The sequence below is a fragment of the Arvicola amphibius genome, chromosome 9 (assembly GCF_903992535.2).
Source record: "Arvicola amphibius chromosome 9, mArvAmp1.2, whole genome shotgun sequence".
NCBI lineage: Eukaryota > Metazoa > Chordata > Mammalia > Rodentia > Cricetidae > Arvicola > Arvicola amphibius.
Window position 1 is genome coordinate 92,648,797 of NC_052055.2, and position 24,214 is coordinate 92,673,010.

Sequence of the window (24,214 nt, forward strand, 5' to 3'; positions counted from 1 at the left end):
AGACTAAATAATGAATTATAAAAACTGAGAAGAAAGGCAAAATGCCTGCTGCACACATATGAGGACCCAAGTTTGGATCTCTAGCACCTGTGCAAAAATTGGGGACAGCAGCTCACACTGCAGCCCCAGCACTGGAAGGGCAGAGCCAGTGAATTCCCAGAAATTGCTGACCAGCAAGTCCAGCCAAAGAGTGAGCTCTAGGTTCAGTGAGAGGCTTTGTTCCAAACACTAAGTGGACAGTGTTAGAAGATGACAGCTAGCATCAACCTCTGCCTCCATACACGCAAGAGCAGGCATGGGCACCCGTGTACACACATATTACACATATGTGTACACACAAGCATACAACACACACACGTTTATTTACACAGGGAAATTGAATAAATGAATTGAAATGCATGAAATACCTCTGAATCTTACCAACTTAATATCGATCGACAAAAGCAAATCTCAGAAGACAATGCAGACCTTCATATTTACCCTAAATTTCAAAAGTCAATAATCAACAGGATATCCCTTACATCACTCATGTGCAGATCTGACCCAAGCCCTCTGGGCGTGGCCAGGGTTCATTCTTTAAATTCTACAGCACCTAACTCACAGGTGGAGAGAACCAGTCACATCAGGGGTCCTGGTTCTTGTTTCCCTCTGCTTCTGGTGGCTGGAAGCCACTTTGAGCCCCTCACAGAACCCTCTGCATCTCCCTGGCATGGCCTGGCTGAGGCTCAAATTGCTCAGGGTCCCCCTAGTCCCTGTCTCTCCTGTCCAGTCCCACTGCCCTGTCAGAAAAAGGATATGGAGCTTTCTCTACGGTTCCCTGCTCACAGCGGTCTATTTTAAAACTCAGCTTGGAGTTTCTGAAGATTTCCCTCCTTGGTCTCCTTGTGCCATGGGGCAGTTGGACCATGCCATTAACTCTCCTGGGGTTGCTCGGTACTGACTGTATCCTACATGTCGACCAAAGATTGGCATTTTTCCTAACTGAGCCAGGCCCAGTTGTTCCTTCCTCTCTGTGTCATTCCTCAGGTAAAGCTTTGGCAATATCACAGGTCCCCAGAGAGCATTCCACTCACATGTATCGTGAGCGAAATCTGGACCTTTTATGTCTTAGGCCCTTGCTCCTGGCTGCCTTTTGCAGACAAATTCACAGAAATACCCGTCAGACTTTTTCTAATCATTCCCTGTCCCAGGTTGTCTGTTTCTTCTTTTTTTTTTTTCCCAGCAGCCTAAGTTCTTCAGAGATAACCAGTGTTACACCCATCAATGCCTGAGGGTCAACTGCGTGCCTGGACCTGTCCCAAGTGCTCTGTCTCACTCCATCAGATGTAGTCTATCTGTCCATTCTGGAAGGTCTTCCCCCTGAGTCTTAGACATAGCATCCATTTCAGAAGCCAACAGATGAGGGGGCTTTCATTTTTGCAGGATGATGTCTGAAGTCACACCGTGCTAACCACTGCATTTTCCAAAATGGGGCTTTAAGATTCTTTTAGAGCCCTGCTGTGTTTCCAGACAACAGAAGACACCCATCTGCTTCCTGTCTTTTCCTGAGGACAGGCCAATGGAGAACAGCTTTAATTTGTAGCCTAAATTGGTGGTATTAGAGGAAATGAGTTGTTTCCCGATGGCAAAGACAGAACAATTGCACATGATAACTGAGATGCGTCAGAGAGTCTCTGGAATGCGAACTCTAAGCAAGCTCCTTGATACAAATTTATGTTTTCTTGTGTGTTGAATTAGTTTCAAGCTCCTTCTTGGAGCATACACAGTAAAATAAGCACCCTCTGCTCCACCCTTTCATGGCTTTGATTTGAATTTTGTTCATTTGGTTGATTTTTTTTTTTAGCTTGGTTTTGTTTTGTTTGTTCTTGTCATTTGTTTTCTGGTATTTTGGAACACAATGACCAGGGTTTGTGTTAGAACTCAATGTGCAGCACAGGCTGCCCTTGAGCTTCAGATCCTCACGCCGTCTAAGGACTGGGGTTATAGGCGTGGCCTCCACATTGGGCTTCAGCTCCTCAGGCCATCTAAGGACTGGGGTTATAGGTGTGTGCCTCCACATTGGGCGTCAGCTCCGTTCATTTACATTTCTGCTTATTTTTTTTATCTGAATCTCTTGAATCTAAACAAGACTGAGGTGTCTTCAGAGGATTTTTTCTGAGCTTTGTTTTCCATTTTTATGATGTGTGTATTGGGGCACACATGTGGATACACTCATCTATTTTCCTAATTCCTAGCTTTCAAGAACTTCAATGTTTGTTTTGTTTTGTTTTTGTACGGTGTGAGTTTAAGTCCTATGCCATCTGAAGATGACTGCCATCATGAAAAGGAAATTTAGTAAGTGTTTTCAGGAAATTTCATAGAAGCTCCTTGGAGAAGTTCCAGCATGCTAGCTGCTGTAGAATTCTGCTTTTGAGGATTTTTTGTTTTGTTTTGTTTTGTTTTGTTTTGTTTTGTTTTGCTTTGCTTTGCTTTGCTTTTTCCTTTGTGGTATATTGGCCAAGAACACGAAACTCAGGAGATTGTCCAGTCCTTGTCAAATAAGAGGGCATAGTTTGCCCCTGGGACTTGCTCTGGGGCTTCAGAGCCAGAGATGGCTACTGTAGTAATGGAGAGGTGGGATTCAATCTTTCTTCCTCCTCCCTCCTCCTTCTCTTCCCCTTCCTCTTTTTCCCAGCTAGTGGTTGAACCTAGGACTGCACACAGGCTAGGCAGGTGTTCTACCCTGTAGGTAACCACTCTTAGCAGCATTATCCTGTACACTTGAACCTACTGTATATAAATCAAACTTGGGGAACTGCAAAGTTTTATTGCAAAAAACTCTTATTTCCAAGGAGAGGAAATGCAAAGTAGAAAATACTGGCTGGGTTGGTGGGATTAAAATTTTGGTTCTGTGAGTGTAGAAGGAAACAAGAAGATCTATCTCAAGACAAACTTGTTTCTAAAAGCCTCATTAAGATTGTAGATGAGTGTAACACACACACACACACACACACACACACACCACACACACACACACACACCTTAGACTTCAAGCTGCCACATCCTTGCTGTCCTTACTCAGTGCGGACTCCTGGAAGCCGTCTGCGGTGTCCACTTGAGATCAGGAGAAAGTCCAAAGTTGACAGCTGGACTTTGCTTTCTTGCTTCCTGCCACCCCCTCGTCCTTTGAAGGAGACCTAGATTCAAGCGAGTGACTTCTGCCCTTTTCGTGACTTCTTTTGAATCTCAAGCGCCTCAGCTGACTCTCCCAGTCAAAGGAGGCAACAGGTTACTCTGCCCACTGGCCCCACAGGAGGGTCGTAGGGCTGAGGAGCTGCTGCCCAGAACCCAGAAGGAGTGAGGAGACGTTCTTCCAGATCCAGGCGCGCCGAGAAGCTCAAACTTTGACGGGGTAAGGACTTAAGAGGGGTTTAGCTGAAAGTTGCTGGGGCATTTCTGGGTTGCTGGGTTGAGCTGAAAGCACTGGGAACGCAGAGTCCGGGCTGGATCCAGAACCGGACGCCAAGCCCATGGGTCGGCGTGGCGCTGTCCGCAGCCTCCGGTGCTGAAACGGATCCCGTCCGGGTGGAGAAACAACCTCTTGAATGACCTGAATGACCGTGTGGACACAGGGGCACCCCACAACTCTCCAGTATGCTGGAAACAAGAGCAAGCATCCTCGATGCTCCTCATAGCACCCCAGTTCCTGCAGACTCTCTGAGCTAAGCCCGCTAAGCCGTCAAGGAGCCAAGCAGAAATTACTGGGCTGGCTCTATTGGGACAGGACTGAATCCAACCGTGAGTTCTCCCGTGACACCTCCAGTCACACTGTACCCAGAGGCAGCATATTCACTGCCACTAAATTAGGAAGGGGCTCAAGATCCACCTTGTCTCTCTGGCTCAACTGAGTAGAGTCTCCCAGCGCCAGCACCGCGCAGGGGACACCTGTTTGGGAGACTTGGAAGGAGTCACCCTGAGGCAGCAGACAAGAAAGAGGATGTGAGTCATCTCTTCCAAACCCTACTCAGCCCAGAAAGACAAAGAGACAGGTGAAATGAGGAACGGGTGGGGAATTCGTTTAAGGAGGAAGCATATTTTCTGGTGTTAATGATAAAATTATACCCGACTTAGCCATGGGGTCAGAGGGCTTAGGGGCTAGAGTACAAAGAAGGAATAGTGGCCCCTGATCCCTCTGAAATCCGCTTATCTGCTAAGATGTCTGGTTCTGTCCTCAGGATTTCCTCCACCACTCAGCACCTCCCTTTCTCTTCTAGCCCTTCCTCCACTCCTCACCCATCACTGGCACCCACCAGCTGATGATCTGCTTGCTGGCCACCCTGGACTGGGACTGGGGGGGTCTAGGAAGTGGAGAGAGTTGATCCAGTTTTCTTCCCCCATTATCTACCTTTCTACTGTTGCTGGGACTTCAATCCTCAGACCCTCCTAGGCACAGCTTGCATCCTGAAAGAAGGGGACTTAAGCAGTGGTGTGGAGCCTGCAGCCTTGACTAGCTGTTGGTGAAACTGAGCCTCCCAGGTGAGATCTATTTGCTCAGGATAATCCCTGTAGCTCTGCCCTGGATAACTTCTCCCGCAAAGTTAGACTGCCCCGTGTGGGTGATCATCATCAATTCTTATTCTGGGCTGAGCCGGGAATCTGCTGTACCACCCCCAGTCCCTCAAAGCTTTAGACAGTGGTTCAAATGATCTGGGTTCAAATGTCATCCCATAGCAGGCAGCTCACATCCATGCCAACATTCTCTACCTACCATCTTTTCCCACCACCGTACAATATCGTTCATTAAAACAACCAGTAATATAGTTACCTAGTCATAGCCATCGCTAATTGCAGTGAGCTTTGGTTCCCCACCTCCTAAATTGAGAATTCATGGGAAAGGGGCCTGTAGAAAGTTGAATCCAGAGAGGGATATCATGCATATCATGACAAAACCAATCTTCTATGCCAACATTCCAGCTGTAGGAAATTTAGTCTCCTCCTTGTTAAGATTTCTACTGAGTTCTTCTACAGGAGATCCCCTGGTGTGAGTGGAGATGGATGTGAAATCTGCTCTGCTTCACACCAATGTCCAAACACACTCTTCCTCCTCTACCTCTTTTCTGCCCCTAAGGGGGGTCGGTCTTCCATGGCCCTGGATGCCAGAAGGGAGTGGTTGCTCTCTAATGGCTGACTGGATGGCACCAGATCTCAGTCACTTTCTCTGGGACTTTGGCCAGGACTTCATGTGCCTCTTGCCTTTGGTGCACCTGTTCTTACGCCTTTTCTGTTCTCATTCACTGTCTGCTGGAGGATGTGCTTCTGGTTAAGAATGGGGTTGCTATGGTGACCAGTCTCAAGTTGCCATAGCATCCAGAGGTAAACAGTTGGAAGCTGCACAGCCTCTTCTCTTGTTCTGGAAGATGGCTCTCACTGCCGGCTTCCTGCGGGAGTTGAAAGACAATAGCCAGATCCCAGCACCTTGCTCTGACCTACCCCCAGCATGCTGCCCACCTGAAACCCTCACTATCCCCACCCCACAAAACCTTGAGGTTGAGATGGGTCAGTCTTTTTCTCTACACCACTTCCCCCATCCCACACCCTGGCGCTGGGGACAGAGAATGGCTTTCCCTCTGGCTTCACTTCATTGTTCCCCGATGACTCCTGACTACAAAGCAAAGTTCGGTGGGGGAAACAGAATTAAATTAATTAAGCAAGCACAGTCTCTGCCCTGGGGGACTTCTCTGTAGTGTGAGAGACGAGGCGTACAGCACCTGTGAGTGGCCTGTTTTCTGGACTGGAGTGGACATAATAGCAGCCCTGTGGTTAAAGAGATGCTGAGGGTTCTTCCTGGCAGAAGGCCTCTCAGAAAAGGTCACCCTGAGACTAACTGCAAGTTTAAGTTGAAGAACAAAGGACTCTCTTGGGCGGAAGTGCCAGCAGAAGCGAAGGTGTGCAACTGACCAGGGCATGGCAGGCCTGGAAACACAAAGCTGCAGCATTGCAGTGGCTTAGCCTGCGGTTCATGCAGCACTGACGCTCTGAGGCACTGGGATCCTGCATCATGGGCTCCTAAGAGGATGGAAATGATTAGAGCTATTTTTCAGAAAGACTCTGTAGCTACTCTTAGAGATTCATTCATTCATTCATTCATTCATTCATTCATCTATCCCATACTCAGGGCTTGCATCTTTCACCTTGAAATACTACAGTGGAGGGGTTAGTCAGCCACAAAAACCTCCTGTAGTTGCCTGGCAAAGTCATCGTTGGAGTTAAACCCCTCCACTGTAGTACTGTGCTTCTCACTCATGCCCTGGCTCTGCCTCGGGCTGACTGGGAACAAGTTATTTAACCATTCTGCATCTCTCCTTCTGCAAATCTGAAGTCATACTTTCATTTGACTGTTGGGGGAGGGGAGTCCTGGAAGTCAAACTCAGAACATCAGACTTGGCAGCAATCATCTTTACCCGCGGAGCCATCTCCCTGTCACGGAGTGGATGCTTTGTTACAGTTCCTGAACTCAGATAGAACAATGAGTATTTCCAACCATGGCAAAGTATTGCTTTCATTATCATGTTCCGAAGGCTAATTAGCAACAAATACCTTCCGCAGTTGCATGGTGATGCCATCATTAGAGAAGGCGTGCCTGGCCTGGCCTCGCTAGCACAGGGTATGGGGCAGGAAGGAGAGTAGTTCTCAAGAGGGCAGCAATGGGATGGCTGGGGGATGTGGGCTCCCTGGCTCTAGTAGGGGCTGGGGACCACTTTCATCCTCTTGTAATGCCAAGCCAAACAGCTGGCTCTTATTACAAAGCCTTGTGGGTAGACTTGGACCTGAAGAATCCAGCCCCCCCCCCCCCCCCCCCGTAGCTCCACTCACCCCTGGAGAAGATCAAGGCACTTCCTAAGCATAAGACAGGCCTCTGCCTCCCCTGCTAACAACTGTAATTGGCAATCGTGTTCCCGTTTCAGAACATTCTCTTTCATCCCCAGTCTCTTCCTGTTCCTGGAAACAGTGCTCGGTTTTCTTCTCGGGCAGGAATTGAAGATTTGCAGCTGGCATCTGGGAGCCTCTTGCTTGTGTTATGAAAATGCGTAGAGTTTTTCCTCGGGGAAACAACTGAGCTCTCCTAATTCTGCTAATAGCACACTCCCTCCATCTTTCAGGGGCACCTTGGCTTCAGGTGTCTATACACTCTATAAGAGACATCCCCTCACCTTCCACTTCAGCCCCCAACATACCTCAGTACACCTCACTACACGTTATCTAAGACCTGAGATCTTGTTTGGGACCCTGTGAGCAGGGAGAGCATGTTGTGATAGTGATCTTGATAGTCAGGGATTGAACCCTGAAGTCTCACCAGCATGTTAATGCTGGCTAATGAGGTAGTCCTGCTGTGTGAACTCTTTGCCTCAGATCACCGATCTGCAAAGTAAATAGCACTGATACTACCTCATAGGGCTATTGGTAGGATTAGATTAGTCAGTTCAAATAAAAGTTTATAGTGCAATGCCTAACATAATCCTCAAATTGACTTGGTGGTGGTAGAGGTGGTGGTGGTGGTGGTAGAGGTGGTGGAGGTGGTGGTGGTGGTAGTGGTGGTGGTAGAGGTGGCAGTGGCAGCAATGGTGATGATGAATGTGTTATTTTGCCACATGTCCCTTTAATCATGTTCACATTTTGTTTTGTATATTGTATTTATATTGTGTTCTGCCAGTTAAACCAAGCAGATATTGTGAATTTTGCATTTTAGGGTATTTTAATTTTAGGTTGAACATTCAACATTCACATACTGTTCACATCTACACAGATTACCCACTTAAAGTATTGAATTTTTAGTACATTGGCAGTTTTAGAACCATCACAATATAATTTTAGGACTTTTAAACAGCACCCCCTCCAAGACACCATATACCTATTAACATCACTCTTCTTTCTGACCTCCCTACTCTAACCCTAGGCTGTCAATCTTCTTTCTGTCTTCACGGACTTATATGTTCTGTGAGTTTCCATGAAATCACACAGTCTTCCATGACTGGCTTTTTCCACTCAGCATAATGTCTATCCATGTTACAGCATGTATCAGAATTTTATTCTTTTTCATTGGTAGGTGATTATACGTACAATATTATGTGATATTGTTGGTCCATTTGTCAGTTGATTGACATTTAGACACAATCTACAGATAAGAGATGTCTTTCCATTTATTTATATCTCCTTAGCTTTTCTTTCATGTAAAGCCATGTAAATTCTCAAACGTGGTTTGTCTTGGGAAGATTTTGGGGTTTTCCTTCTATGTAGGCCTCGGATTGTTTGAATGTATATGATCTGTGGAACTGGATAGGGCAATGTCTGTCCCATGGCAGGCTCACAAGTCTCAGAGTGAGTCAGGACCAGGTAACTGAGGACTTTTCTCCTACCCCACAGTTTGCAGGTAGAAAGGAAGAATAAAAAGACTATAAAAGCAAGATTTAGAGAAAGTTCCAGACAGGGAACACCTGGAGAACTGTTGGCTGTTTGGAGTGTGTTTGGACAAAGTGAGCCTGTCCAGTCACCCGTTTCCAAATGAGATGGAAATTTACAGGGTGAATCACTCACAGGATTGTGTGAGGACCCAATAAATTAATATCCACTTCAAGTTATCAGAGACCAGAACCTGGCAGAGAGCAAGTGCCCAGGACACGTGAGATGGTTCTGTGGTGAGTAGCACCCTTCGGGTCCCTGCCGCTTATTCTCCACTTAGCCTGTATGCTTTTTATTGGCTTTTATACGTATGTGCAGCGGATTTGGAGAAGCAGTTTTTAGGTAAAATGGAGGAGTTCCATAAGGCTTTGATTAATAGTAAAGGAAAAGTTCAAGATTATGGGCGTGGGTGTGACTCATATCGATGCCTGGCCTAATCACATATCCAGGCCAACAACAAAGACAAAGATGAATTCCACGGTATCAGAGTCCCAGTCAAGTCCCTGAAGGTCCCCAGCACGATGGCTAGCAGGTGGCCGGTGTCAGTGAGATTGTGTTGTTTGGAGGAACCCTACCTGGTCCTTAAGGCAGGGTCAGGGTTTTCTCCCCTACCCACAAGGCACGCCATTCTCCCCCGCCCCCGTTTCAACACTTCTAGCACCATGACCTTCCCACTGTTTTACACATTTGTTCAACACACCTGCATTCACACACTCATCACTGAATTTTGTCATCTCAGAATAGAGACTTTCACCCTCATAGTCCTCAGGGATAGGTCAAGTTCCTAGTTTCTGGGACATACTAGCAAGAAGTCAATAAAAGGGTTGGAGTAGGGACCAGGGAAGAACACAGGCCATATTTAGTCATATTATAAAGAAAATATAAATGATCTGAAATTGTGTGTTTTTAGTTCTATGGTCAAGTTGTAGAACACACACATGCATTTGGGAGATGGCTCACAAACCATTTCTAGGCTCCTACCTATGAGTACACTTCAAGATCACCTTCAAAGCTAGTGGGATGCATCTTTGTTCTGTTTTGAAAAATAATGTTCTGTTTGCATGTGGCTAAATCCCTTATTGTGTGGATGGCAAACAAAAGAAGTCCCGATGTGAACTTCAGAGCCAGCCAGAACCAAGTCTCCCTTTTCTCCATGACAACATCAGCATCTCCACTACCTCATGGGGCTCTGAGGACGAGCAGCTACAGACATGGCAGCCATGCCCCCTGGGGCCTCTGCAGGATGGCAGTTTCCATTTCAGCAGAGCCTCGGGGCCACTGTCCTCTCTTGTAGAACTCCTCAGATTCAGGAGATGGGACAATATCACTCTCTTGAGACTATGTTACTAGATAATACACTATGACTGAAGAACTGGTAAATAAAGAGAAAGAAAAGAGCCACTATGCTACCCTCCTTCTATGAAATGTACACAGATTAAGAAACTAAAATGTTAGTATTTTTCTCTCTTTTAAGAACATTTCAGCTTATTGAGGAAGAATGGTAGAGAATCGTGGACTAGCAACCTCTAAGGAGTTGATGAGTCTGCTTAGCGCCCATCGCCGGGGTGCAACGGACAGGTTCAACAGGGCTTCTGAATGCAGTCCCCAACCATCCCCCTTGTGAAGTCACCTTACCCAAACAATAAAACTGGATTCCGAATTTGAACACCCCTCAGAGAGAGTACCAGCAGGCAAGGTATGGCTTAGAGTTGGAACTGACAAGAATCTGTAGCACAGGGGCATCAGTCATTCAGAATATAAGGACTTTATTTAAAATCTGATACTTTTTACCTTTTTATAAAGATGATTATTTATGATACTTAAGAACCAATTAGAGCAAAATCTTATGAGTTGTATTTCCCCATAATTATATATATATATATATATATATATATATACCCCCATCCATTCCTAAAAATAAGCCTAAAAGAGAAATTAGGTTTACCTGGGTATCTTAATAACACACTTTTTAAAATGTATTTATTTATTTATTATGTATATAATATTCTGTCTGCTTGTTTGCCTGAAGGCCAGAAGAGGGCACCAGACCTCATTACAGATGGTTGTGAGCCACCATGTGGTTGCTGGGAATTGAACTCAGGACCTTTGGAAGAGCAGGCAATGCTCTTAACCGCTGAGCCATCTCTCCAGCCCCCTTAATAACACACTTTATATATGTTTAAATATCTATCTTAGTGGTGATAATCCCCTCCCCCAAAGTCAAAACAATCCAACATGCAGGTGGTCTATTGGGGAGTGATTGAAGGAAGGGCAGTAGGGGCCTTGGACAAAGACAAAAGGGAGGAGCAGAAAGCCAAGGCAATGTACATCACCAAACAGATCACAGCTCAAGGTAGCAGGGCCTCTCCAAAGAGCCTACAGAGTGCTCTTCAGAATTCTCTTCCTGAGAGATGGAAGACTACACACCCTCTGAGCCTTGATCCAATTAATCAAGTGTTGCCCAAGGAGAATAAAGTCTGTTAAGTGCCACTGGGTTTGTGCTTATGCCCAAATAGCTGAAGTGTTTCAAGGAGGTGTTCCTCGAGGGAAGAAAATGGAAGGTGAATAGCCCACAGCACAGCTGAGGCTACCCAGCATGGTCTAGTTGCCATAGCAACAGTGAACCTGAAAGATGGGCAGGAAAGATGTGAAGTAGAGGATCATGGATGCCTATTGTTCAAGCACAGTTAGCACACTGTGAAGTTAAAAATGCCTCAGCTCCCTACTTTGACAAATACTCTTTCATCTTGAGACTAAGCTTCAGACTGTGACAGCAAGTTGACATTTGATTCTTAGCCTCATCCATGACCTACCCTGTTCTCTTCCCAGCCCTGGGTCACAAAGGTCCTTAAACACGTGCATGTGGGTACTCTGCCCAAACTTCCATACTCCATTCCCTCATCCCTCTGAGACAACTGCCCCTTGGCCATAGGTGGACCCAAAGAAGTGCACATTAGAGCCATGCCCAGTAAGACCAGAGTCCTCCTGTGCTTTCTGTTGCACTGATAAAACATCCTGACCAAAAACAACTTGAGGCAGAGAGGGTTTATTTGGCTTATGTAGCCAGTTCATAGTCCAATACTGAGAGAAGTCAGAGCAGGAACTCAAGTAGGAAAATGAATGCAGGAACCAAAGCAGAATCTATGGAAGAATGATGTTTCCTGGCTGGTTCTGGGCATCCATAACAGTCTGGATCAGAGTTCTAGGCATTCATAATAGTCTAGATCAGAGTTCTAGGCATCCATAACAGTCTAGATCAGAGTTCTAGGCATCCATAACAGTCAGGATCAGAGTACTAGGCATCCGTAACAGTCTAGATCAGAGTACTAGGCATTCATAATAGTCTAGATCAAAGTTCTAGGCATCCATAACAGTCAGGATCAGAGTACTAGGCATTCCATAACAGTCTAGATCAGAGTTCTAGGCATCCATAACAGTCAGGATCAGAGTTCTAGGCATCCATAACAGTTGGGATCAGAGTTCTAGGTGGGTATGGCCCTTTGACATCTGGGGTGAGGTGTGGTCGGAGGAGAGACAGCTGTGGCATAGAGCAGGGGTCCCTGCTGCTCAGACCTAAGAACTGCACTATTCTTTGCTGCTGTAAACTTTACACTGTGGGGTTCTGGAGTCAGTTGGCTCTGCAGCAGATCCTGGGCAGCCTGGCATAAGCAGCTAATCTTATGCATCTGCTCAGTGCTGGGTTTCTTCGTCTGTAAAACAGGAATGGGAAACTGGAAACTCCAGTAAGAAAGTGTCTATAGCATCTACCCACAACTTCATGGACAGAAAGCAGGCCTGTGAGCGGACAAAGTGCTACCTCTTCAGGGGTACCGAACAGGGTTTATGCCTAGAAAGGAAGGTACAGCTGAGGGGCAGAAGGGAGGAGCACAGGCTTGAGACAGTTTCCTTTATTTGGTGCCATTTCTGGCAAATAGACAAAGGAGAGTCCCTTGGCTGTTTTTCTATTGAGTCCCCCAAACTGATTTAAAGCTTGCTGTGGCCCCCACTGGGCTGTAAACTCCTTCCACAGAGAACAGAGAACATCTGGAGTTTATCATTTATTATTCTCTGATAAATCCCAGCTGCTAGAGTGTCCTCTGACACCGTTGTAGGTGTTCAGTTAAACATGTAGAAGGGACAATTTAAAGTGAGTTTATTGCTTGCAACCAACCTCATACGTTGGCTGTGACATTTCCTCAGGTATAGAAGTCTGAATGAGAAATGTCTCCCAAAGCCAGTCCTTTGAACACTTGGTCCCCAGCTGGTGGTGATGTCTGGAAAGATTAGGTGGTACTAGACGAAATCACTGAGGCTTTGAGATTAAGAGCCTTGAACTATGTCCAGCTCACGTTCTGAGCTTTGCATTTGCAGATGTAAGCTCTCTGTTTCCTGTTCCTGCTGCCCTGCCTGCCACTCGCTGCCCTGCTTCCTCACTGTGATGGACTCTTACCCCTCTGGAACCCTAAGCCCAAATAAACTCTTTATTCTATATGTTGCCCTAGCCACGGTGTCTTACAACAGCACCAGAAAAGTGACGGCTATACCAGGTATCTCCAGCTGGAGTCATTCGCTTCTTAAGCCTGTTTCTTCCTCTTGCTCCCCGCTCCCCGCTCCCCGCTCCCCACTCGTGTTTGCAGCCCTGCTCCAAGCCTGCTGTCATGACGTCATCCTCACTCCCTCCCTCTTCACTAGTCCTTGTCCTCACTGACGCTGTGTCCTGGCGATTCCACCCATTCCCTGGTTTTTAGCCAATTTATTATTGAGGCCAGGTGGTTGTTTAGCTCAGCCTACTGTTCTCTCTCCTCCTGAGATCCTGAAGCAGATTTTAGCTGCTCTCCTCATTCCCCCTCGGGTCCCTAAGAATACATCTCGCCCTGGTGCAGCCAGAGTGGCCTTTATACCTTTATACCTCTGTTCACATCCTCACTGGACTTCAGAGTTAGGCCCAAGTTCCTTGGCACCACCTGTGAAGCCCCTTTGTACCAGCTGCCTCTCTAAATCGCAGGTTCTTGAAAAAAATCTGTCTTGATAAGATTTTGTCAACCTGACACAAGCTAGAGCTACCTGGGAAGAGGACTCTCAATTGAGAAAACACCTCCATCAGATTGGCCTGTGGTCAAGCCTGTGACTGATGATAGATGTGGGTGGTGGTGTCGGAATGTGTAAGAAAACAAACCAAGCAAGCCAGGAAGAGCAAGCCAGTAAGCACAGCTCCTTCATGGTCTCTACATCAGCTCCTGACTCCAGGTTCCTGACTTGACTACAAGCTGGAGGTGAAATAAACCCTGTCCTCCCCAAGTTTCTTTTAGTCATGGTCTTTTATCACAGGAGAGAGAAAGAGAGAGAGAGAGAGAGAGAGAGAGAGAGAGAGAGAGAGAGAGAGAGCTAACTAAAACAACAGACTTTGTCTTACCTTTCTTTAGAAATTATAAAATTTAAAATTGCAGGTTGAAAGTATAAACACCAGAGATCAGTCAGGCCCCAGCTGAGCCAGGGCTGCCCTAGGTAGTTGAGTGTTCTGACCTTGGCTGTAGGGCCACAGCTGCTTTGCACAGTGTCTTGGGCAATTGGAATTGACCTTCCTTTGGAAATAGAATTCATTTAGTCCCATGAGTCACTGGGATATTTCTAGAAATTACCATCTTTCCCTGAAGTGACCTCTACTGACATTGGATACGCTTGGGCTATGGGCTCCTCCAGAGAGCCTGTGCTGGCCTGTCTTGGTGACCCCAACCTCAGGGGACTGTCTGGAAGCTAGATGACTTCTCCAGTAGTTATAAACATGGCCTCGTGGCAGCTGTGCCCTCATATCAGCTTCCTTGTCTCCCCGACCGTAGGGACACCCTCCACTGCCGGCCGCAAGAAAGTGTGCGCGCGCCACTTGTGGCTTGTGAACAGGCTGTAGTGTAGGCTCACCTCTCTGAGTCCGTTTGGCCATCTACCAGCAGGGATAAAGGTTCCAGAAAGCTCACTGTGGTTGTTAAAGGAAACGTGTCTTGCATTTGACATCACTTTTTTTTTTTTAATCTCACTGTGTAGCGTTGGCTGGCCTGGAACTTACTATATAAATCAGGCTGGTCTTGAACTCCCAGCAGTCTGAGCTCTGCCTCTGTCTCCTGAGTGCTGAGGGGACAGGTTTGCAACCACCACACCATGCCCTGGCATCACCTTTTGTAAGGGTCTTATGAATATCAAATATTGTTATTTTCTTTCCCATGCTAAGCCCAGAATCCGTTTTCTCAGTGCTAGTGTTCAAATTCAGGACCCCACATATGCTGGCTGTGAGAACCGTGGTTTCCTAACAAGAGGCTCACAGGGGTAACAGTGAAGCAGTTAGTTTTGCAACCTTGCCAAACCAGACATTAGTGATTGAGCACAGAGAGAATCGTTTCTCATAGCTCTGGCTCAGGCCCTGCCCTCCCTTTTCCCATTGGCTGAGCAATCAGGAGAGTGCACTCCTCAGCACCACCTGGGTCTTTTCTTTCTCTCCGCTGATTATATTCATCATTTTTTTTTCTCAACAAAAACCATATGTGGTTTTATCTCTGTTTTATAGCCCATTTCCTTTAGAGCTGACAAGGTACATGATTGTTATGTCTGCAGACCGTCAAGAAAGCTTGACTCTTCGTGATGTTCTAGTCTCAGCTTCTGACAAGAGTCCGATGGGGAAGCTAGATCAGCAGGCTCCCAGTGTCTGTAACTGGACCTATGCTCCGACAATGACTAAGGCATTTTATTTTGAAACTAAACCCTCCAATTTTGTTACTTGCACAAGCCTAATGCAGTCTACCGCTGAGTTGAACAACCAGCTTTAGAAGGTATATTGAGGCTGGAGAGATAACTAAGTGATTAAGATAGCTTGCTGCTCTTACAAGGGACCCAGGTTTGGTTCACAGCACCCATACAGTGGCTCAAAGCTGTAGCTCCAGTTCCTGGGGACCTGACACTATCTTCTGACATCCATGGACACTGAGCACACATATGATATGCAGACATACATGCAGACAAAACATTCATACATACAAAAATAAAAATAAATCTTTAAAAAAGTAGAGTGCTTTAAGAACTATAAAAATGAAAGTAGAAAGTTGTAGCCCAGGCTGGCCCTAAAATCATGACCCTCCTGCCTAGCTGGTTGTTTTCCTGCACACGCCACCACGATCCACTACACTTTGCTATGAAACAGACCTCAGGGGAGCTGCTGAACTACGTACCAAAGGGCAAGACGAACATCGGGAAATGAGGAAAGGTGGAGCCAGAGGGGATGGCACATTGCCCTGGAGAATCCCAAGTGCTTGGGCTTCCTCACGTCAGAAACCACCCAGCTACTTACTCATTCATGTATTCATTAGCCATTCATTTAGCACTGAGCTAGGAGCAGCTCTTCAGCCTGTTGGATGTATAAAAGACAGGGGCGGGAGAGGCACGTGGGTCCGAGCCCACCTGAGGACACCACACAGAGTATCATTTGCTCACCTTTGTCTATCAGAAGTTGCGTTGCGAGTGTCCTAACAATGCATCTGCTTTGTGTTCACATTTTGGCAGCCACCTTGGGGCTGAGTGTGAGAAGCGTGAAGATGGCCAAGGTCAACACCCAGTGCTCCCAGCCCTCCCCGACCCACTGTTCAGTCGTGACCACAGACAGAGACCTCGATCACGTTGAGAATAGCCTCGGCAGGTAAGATGGGCTTTTTGTTTCGTGTGAGTTCTTGCATTGTTACCACGGCTGAGATTGGGGAGAAGAGTGGCTTAGTGTTAGCCAGCCACAGGATGGTGCCCAGGGCATTCACAGTTCATTGAACTGGCTTAGTTTCCCTTCCTGTTCTTGGGATCGAATGCTCTGACCAAAGCCACTTAAGGGAGAAAAGGTTTGTTGTGGCTCATGGTCCAAGGGTACAGTCCATCACAGTGGGGAAGCCAGGGCAGCGGGACCTTGAAACAGCAGGTGGCATCACATCCACAGTCAGAAAGCAGACAGCAATGACTGATGCTGCCCAACTGACCTTCTCCACTCATACCCTCTACCCCAGATCCCAGCCAGGGAATGGTGCCACCCACAGGGGGCATGTCTTCCCCTCAGTTAACATAAGGTACTCTCTTCTGTATAAACTCAGAGGCCCTTCTCCCAGAGGATTCTAGATCCTGTCAGGGTGACAGTCATCACATAAATCCTCACAATCCCAATTCATTCTTATTTTAGAGCATCCCTTATTTAAATGCTTGATTTCCAAGTTTAGAATAAAATGGAATATGGGCCTCAGATTGCTACATTACAGAAGGAAGGGGTTAGTTCAATCTGGTACAGTGCTTGCCTTACAAACATGAAGATCTCAGTCTCAGCCTGGCGTACGCTTGTAATCCCAGGTCTGGGGAGGCAAACACAGGAGAGCCCTGGGGTTTACTGCCTTACTGGTTGCTCTAGGCCAGTGAGAGATAGGAGGTGGACATTGTTCCTAAAGATGATACCCTAAATTGTCCTCCAGATTCTACACACATGTGCCCTCATGCACGCAAGCATGCACACACGTGCGCGCACACACACACACACACACACATAGTATGTGTTAAAAACCGGTTTTGTTACTTTGAGAAGGTGAGCAAATGAAGATCCAAGTGTAATTCTGTCATAAACACATAGTATCCAGACTACCACACGACCCCAGGGACACATGAACAGAATACTGGACTGTCACTCTACACCAGCCCCTGTCCCAAGCACAGGGAGACCCCCATAGGTCAGATATCCTGCCTCTCATTTCTAAGGCAAGGTCAGGAAGCAGGCTGTGACCTGGGCCTTTGTGGGGAGTGAGTATCCCCTTGCAGTCAAGCTGTCAGGCACATCGGTGACATTCAGACACAATGGTCATATGAACACCCAGGACTTACTAGTAAATGCTAGAGAGACCTTCATGCCTCGGTGTTTGCATTTCGGAAGTCAAACAGCATTTTCCCCTCAGTTCTGGGTCTAAGTTAGAACACAGGAGAAAACCTATTAGGTAACTGCTAGATTTATTAATCTTTTTCTTTATTTTATGATTATTGGGGTGCATACAGTGCACAGGTGGAGGTCAGAGGACAACTTTCAGGAGTTGGCTCTTTCCTCCCACCATGGGGGTTCCAGGAATCAAGCTCAACTTTCCAGATTTGCATGACAAATGCCTTCACCTGCCAAGGGCATCTCTCCAGCCCATAGCTCTTCTTGCTGAGAAGATTGAGTTGAACCTTGGAAAACTTTCTCAGACTTACCATTTTGTCCTACTGTGATAGAACTGCCTAACCTATATAAAACTAGAAATTTCTCCCTGCTCTCAAAATGCCTGGTAACTGATGGCTCCAAACAGCCACGATGGTCCCTCACTTCCCCATCCCCCATCCATTGTTTCTTCTCACTGACAAGCCTCCCTTCCTTTTTTCAGATGCATGCTTGCTCTTTTCTTTGTCTAGGCTCTTAGTCCTCAGGTCCAGAGGGGACTCCTAACAAATGCAGTGGTTAGTATTGTTAGTCAATTTAGCAGGTTTGTCACCTAGGAGACAAACTTCTGAGCATGTCCTTTGGGGGTGGGGGTGGGGAGGTTCCAGATTCGGTTAACTGGGGTGCACAAGAGAGGATATGTATAGATTTTATGATAATTCTACAATCTTACATAATGAACTTGGCGTCTGAAAAGAGGGTATTGTCTGGAGTGGGGATCCTGGAGTGTCTCCTATGGATGGCTGTGTATCGATCAGCCATCATCTATTGTATTTACTTTTGATGCTCAGATGTCTGTGTGTCAGGTTGTCTCAAAGTGTCATCTACATTCCAGGCTGGGGATGTAGCCCAGTTGGTTGAATTCTTGCCTAGCTAGCATACATGAAGCCCCAGGTTTGGTTCCCAGCACCACATAAACCCAGCCATGGTGGCACAGCCCCTGGTGGAAGCAGGAATTCAAGGAGGGAGTTTGAGGCCAGCCTGGATCTATGAGATTCTATTTCAAACCAGTCAAGCAGGGAGATCCATTGCATGGGCTGGGTCCCAGACCAAAGGGGAATGCTGGTGGGGCATCAGTATTCATCCCTCTCTGCCTCCTGGCTGTTGATACAGTGTGACCAGCTGCCTCATAATGGGCCATACCCTCAACTGAGAGCCCAGATAAACCCTCCCTCCTTGTGCCGCTTTTCTCAGATGCTTTGCACAGCAGTGGGGAAAGTAACTAACACAAGAAGTGACGTCAGCAACTTCCAAATACTTGTCCCTATTATTCCAAACCTACATCCTTCTAAAACACCAGGAAAGGAAGGAACATTTCAAATCCCAGGAGCCCAATGTTACTGCTGGGCCCTGTGCTGTAGCTATTGGTGCTACAGCTCTTTTGCCTATACTTCTAAACCTAGCATAGATGTTCCTTACAGGGACAATTGTTAGCTGATACTGGTGTCCCACCCCTGGGGACCAATTCCTATGGCTTGAGTCATTGCTTCTTACCTCCAAGAAAGATGAACACCATTAGAGCATGCCAACTGCTAAGGCTTTTGCATGCAAAAACAGCTTCTTTCTCATGATCAGCTAAGAAAGGTCCTTGAGAGGTCTTCTATGTCAGGTTTGGATGTTTAGGAGAGAGAGCTGCAGCACAGGGCCCAGCACTAGCATTAGGCTCCTGGGACTTTGGGTTCAGTGGAAGAACACAGAGATTGTCAAAGACAAATAGAACTCACCCCACTGCCTCTTTTGCCTACAGTGGGTCTTGACAAGAGCTTCTCGTGGAGCTTCCAGGTTCTCTGGGCAGAGAGCACAGCATCGGGGTCTTCATCTGTTTCTTTTCCCTGAGATAAACTACAGAGACAGGCAGACCCATAGGAGATAGCTAGCTGCAGCATCAACCCAAGTGTTTGCTTAACCAGAAATTACTGTGGACCTTATCCTGACTCTGCATTGACCTACCATCCCCTTCTGACTTGTGGGGCCATGAGAGCTCTTGATGATCTTCTGCCAAATGCCATCACACAAAGTCGTGCTAACTCCCTGCCAAGCCAGGTGCCATCACACAAAGCCATGCCAAGTCCCTGCCATGGGTGTCTGGCTCCTAACAGTCTTGCTGCAGCCTTTCTCTATATTCTGAGCAGGCAAGCATCATATACAATCTAATGGTGTTAGCATCATGGTTAAAGGATCTGGACTGATGCCCTTTGAAAGATACCACTTGCCATCCTAGATTTGGCTCTTGACTATCACCCAAAGGCCCATGTGTTAATGCTTTATTCTAAGGGTGGTGCTGCTTAGAGGAGGCAGAGCCTTTAAGAGGCAGACTTTGTGCAAGGACATAAAGTCTTTGGATGAATAGCTCCAAACGAAGTTGTGGGATTCAGGCCCTCTATTTTTGGCTCCACTGTGTATGACAGACTGCCATCATATAGTCATTGGCCAGTCATTGGCCCAAAGCAACAGAGCTGGTCTGTTGTGGACTAGAGCCTCCAAAGCAGTGAACCAAAATGTACCTGTTTTGCTTATAAGTTGATTACCTCAAGTATTTCCTTATGACAGAAAGATGGGTCGTCCCCCCCCCCTTCCCTCCTGTCCCACTTTCCATGGTCAGCATGATTCAGGTCAGACAGCCCGAATCTAAACACTGGCTCTGCAGTTGCTTAGCTCTGGTAAGTTGTCCAAATGTGCTAAGCCTCCATTTCCTTATTCAGGGAAGGAGTCAGTCTAGTGTTGACTTTCTGACTTGTGGTTAAAACTGCCAGTGAACACAATGCTCTTTGCATGGTCCTTGATGCGTATGGTGAAGTAGTCCGTCATTTTCTTGGTCACATTTAGGGTTCACCCTTCCTTCTGGTGAGTCCTCCCTGGTCTCTCACATGAGAAGTCTTCTTCTCTTCTCTTGTCCTCAGACCTCTCTGGTGGCCAAGCATCTAGAAGTAGTCCTTCCCTGCCTGTGCCCAGGTAGTGCTTTTCTCAGCCTGGCCACTCACTGAGTCTCACGGAGGCCCCTTGTGTCCTCTCCAACCAGCCATACAGTGAACACTTGGCAATAGATGACTACAAGTCCCAGGAGGGTCGTACAGAGCTTTCTACAGAACAACCAGGAAGAGTGCATCTTTTGGGAGAGAAAGATGCTTTCTCTCATACAAGCAGTGGACTCAAAGAAAAGAAAGGTCTAGGATACCAAAGAGGACACCGAGACAGAGGCGGTTCCTTGAGGCTCTAAGATTTATTTATTGCCATGAACAGAAAAACAAATAGACAGCAGCTCAGCAGGGGTTCTAGAGAAAGGAAACCAGGGCCCATGGAGCCGAGACATCCGTCTCTTGTACCTTTCTGAGGATGGGGGAGATTTCGCAGTTCAAGCTTGCTGTCAGGTAGATCCTCTGATTCCCAGGCAGGAGACGGAGAAGGGGGTTGGGAGCAGGATGTGTGTCCACCGATACCCATTTGGATGTCAACTCACTTCCCAGGTGAGAGATTCCCCACACAGGGATGCCTGTTATCTGGAGACTCGCGGGGTCTTGGCAAGCACCTGTTAGAGAGGAAGAGGAGTACTGGGAGGGGCCGTGGCCTGAGCAGCCATTGTGTTCTAACGTTGCATGTATACAGGGAATTCCAGAATGTTCCCTGGGATCAGCAAGGAGAACCCAGCACGTGTTCAGGATAAAAGTAAAGCTGCCTTGGTGACTGAGGCACAGTCTCTATCCATCCAGGGCTTTTCAACCCATCCTCGCATTGATTTATTCTCTGTGTGAGATTGAACAAATGGGGCTGGGAAGGTACTTCAGTGGCTAAGAGCACTGGCTGTTCTTCCAGAGGATCAGGGTTCAATTCCCAGCTCCCACATTGTGGCTCACAATGATTTGTAACTCCAGACCCAGAGTGTCTGATGCCCTCTTCTGGCCTCTCAGGCACCAGGCACATGTGTGGTGCACAGACACACACGCAGGGAAAGCACCCATGCGTATAGTATTTTTTAAAGCAGATTTTGAAAGGACTCTGGCATATAACAAAACATCGTGAGTCTAAACATAATGATTTTAGGGGGAGAAATTGTGTTTAGACGGATCACATCATCGCATTCAAATCCCAGTCCTTTAGGGGAGCTTTCGGGATAAATAATTGAGACTTTGTGAACTGAAATAGAAGGCATTGTTTGTTCCCAATCAGAGAATGGGCCTGCCAGACCCTGCGTGCCACCAGTCCTTCCCTAAATGCCCCTAGGAAGACAGAACTCCAATGCTTTGTCTCTGGAGACAACCTTGCCAGCAGATCTCTCACCACATTGGGGGCCCGGTTTTTCCTTTCTCTTTATTAAGTTATCAAAGTTAATTTCCCAAGGGAAAATCGTAAGAAAGGATGAAAATGCTTCCTTCAGATGAAAAAAAATACATCTTGAAAGTACCAGAAATAAAAATGTCTCAACCTGAGCATGGCAGCACATGCCTACAGCCTCAGTATTGGAAACCAGAGAAGTGTAAACGTAAGTTCAAGGCCAACCTCACCAACATGAGAAAACATAACTCCCAAATGTCTTGAACTTTTCTTTTCTACTTAGTTGTTTGACTCAATTATCTAGGATCCATCCAGCATATTTTTTAAGAATGTGCTACAGAGAATTACAATAAGGTCTGAGGGCACCCCAAATCCCGAACCATTTCCTGGTGTAGCTATTTTGAGTGAGCTTTGGGGCACAGAGGTCTGTGTCTTACAGAAAAGAGGCTTTCTTCATGCTGCTGTCTGTGCAGAGCCCAAAGCAATTATCACCAAAGAAAACTATTTTCACCCTGCTTCTCAAGGACCAAAGACTTAAAAACGCACTGCCTTCCAGTCCCTGGTCACATGTGCCCAGTAGTACTGGAGTCATTCGGAGTCCTCAGGGCTTGAGAAGAAGAGGAGTGTCATGTTCTCTAGCCTTGTATTTGCTCTCCTGTCCCCATGTCACCTGAGTAAGACAAGATGTTACCCAGAGCACAAAGTCAGTTACTAGCTCTGATGCTTATGGCACCTCTGCCCTCACTCAGTGACAAGTGACATCGGAAACCTTCCCAACACTGGCTTCCCTCTACACACTGCTTTGGAGATCGAGTGTCACAATTGGAAACGTCTCTCGTGTTTTAAAAGTCATTTCCGTGTATCATACTGGTTGTCATTGTCCTTGTTGACATCAGAGAGCCTCTCGAACACCGGGAGAGGGAAGAGACTGAAACCTGATACCAGCAGTCAGAGGGGAACTGATTTCCTCAGAACAGATTTACAGGTGGTCAACAATTCAGCAGGCCACCTTGTTGGAGACACAGGAGCCCAGGCAAAGATGGGATAATGACAAGTCAGGACCATGCCGTGACTAAAATGTCTTACCTTTGTATGCATCTGGCCTTCTATGTAAACTTCACTTTAGGACCCCAAAGATGGACTGGGGAAATAATTTGGACCTCTTTATCCCTCTTCCCAATGTGGCAATATTAAATAAATCTTTTTCTGATATTAAATTGTCTCTTTAAATAGAATTTAGCTTATTTAGGGCAGGTGGCTGAGGGTGGCCTGTCGGAGATGCCAAGGTCTTGCCTGACCCTATTAAAGTCCAGTAACAGTTTGTGCTTGGAAGACAGCATCGCACCTGAAGTTGTTGCCAGAGTTGGTGTCAGGCTGTTCCCTGGCAGCCCTCTGTTTGCTGCCACTCAGTTTCTTGGAAGGTTCTAGATCTTCATCATTTCAGTAACTACCTTCTTTATCCTCATCAGTACCTGTGTCTTCCTGGGGGCTCAAAAGTCACCTCAGATTCTCAGTTCCTCTTTTCTTTGTCCATCTCTCTTTGATGTGCTTGCTGAGATAACTTAACTTAAGTTTTGAGAGGATGAGTGACCAGTCCTCAGGTTATTGATAGACAGGTGCTAGAATAAGAAATTAAATCCAGCCTCCTGACTGTTCACCCCGCCACCTACCCTGAGCGTAGCAGTGAGACAATCGTCTGTATGCAGCATCTCACAGCTCTGCCTTGCCCACCTCAAATATCATAATTTTAGTTCCTTTGCTAAATATGGCAGGAAGTCTGGTACTAGACAACGAACAGATGAGAGACTGAGTAGAATTACTGCCTGGGCTGCATGGAGCCTAGCGCTGGTAGAGCGAATGGTGAGTCAGAACACTTCTGTCCTTAGAACTGCCTCTGGATCTTCCAGACACACACGCTCTGACAGAGCCCTCAGCATTAGCGACTATCCCCCACCCCACCAGGGCATGCTAACTTCTTAGATCCAAGGACTCAAGAAAGACATGCTTTGCCCCTGACTGTACCTCCTAAAACTGACCAAGGCACCGTGGGATCTACCTCCTGCCTTGGCTGTCTGCAGAATGTCAGGAGGGCAACTTCAGCAGCTGCAGGACAGCAGGGCCCCTGGCAGTGCCTCTTCCGGGTACACTGGGAAGACGTGAGTTGACTCTCAAGGGTACAAAGGGACACTCGTATCCAGCGGTTTGAAAATCGAGCCCTACCCGTGGAAGGCAGCCAGGCGAATCAGAGCCATGTCTCTGACAGCATGCTGCAGGAATTCACCCTCAGCCAAGTTCTATTCAACTTTGTTTGCATTTACATTGTCAGTTGAAACACACAGGGCAGATCCACGGATGTGGTGAGGGCAGCCTTTGAAACGGGGTGGAAGGACATCAGAATTGCCCCTTTGCCCTTTGGTCTTGTGACCCCAGGGAAGTTACGTAAGCCCTCTGGACTTTCATTTCCCCTCTCTCTCCCAGCTTCATTGCACAGATATATGGTAAACTGGTTGCAGCTGATACACCGTAAACTGTCAATCA

General features: G+C 46.9%; 1 protein-coding gene across 1 annotated transcript in view; it reads left to right on the top strand.

Moving 5' to 3' along the window:
• Nucleotides 1-16,013: 16,013 nt before the first annotated feature.
• Cnga3 (cyclic nucleotide gated channel subunit alpha 3) overlaps nucleotides 16,014-24,214 on the top strand; it is a 29,125-nt gene continuing 20,924 nt past the window's right edge. The window contains exon 1 of the mRNA XM_038343823.1: nucleotides 16,014-16,114. Coding sequence (XP_038199751.1) covers nucleotides 16,014-16,114 — 101 coding nt within the window. The remainder of the gene's footprint in view (nucleotides 16,115-24,214) is intronic.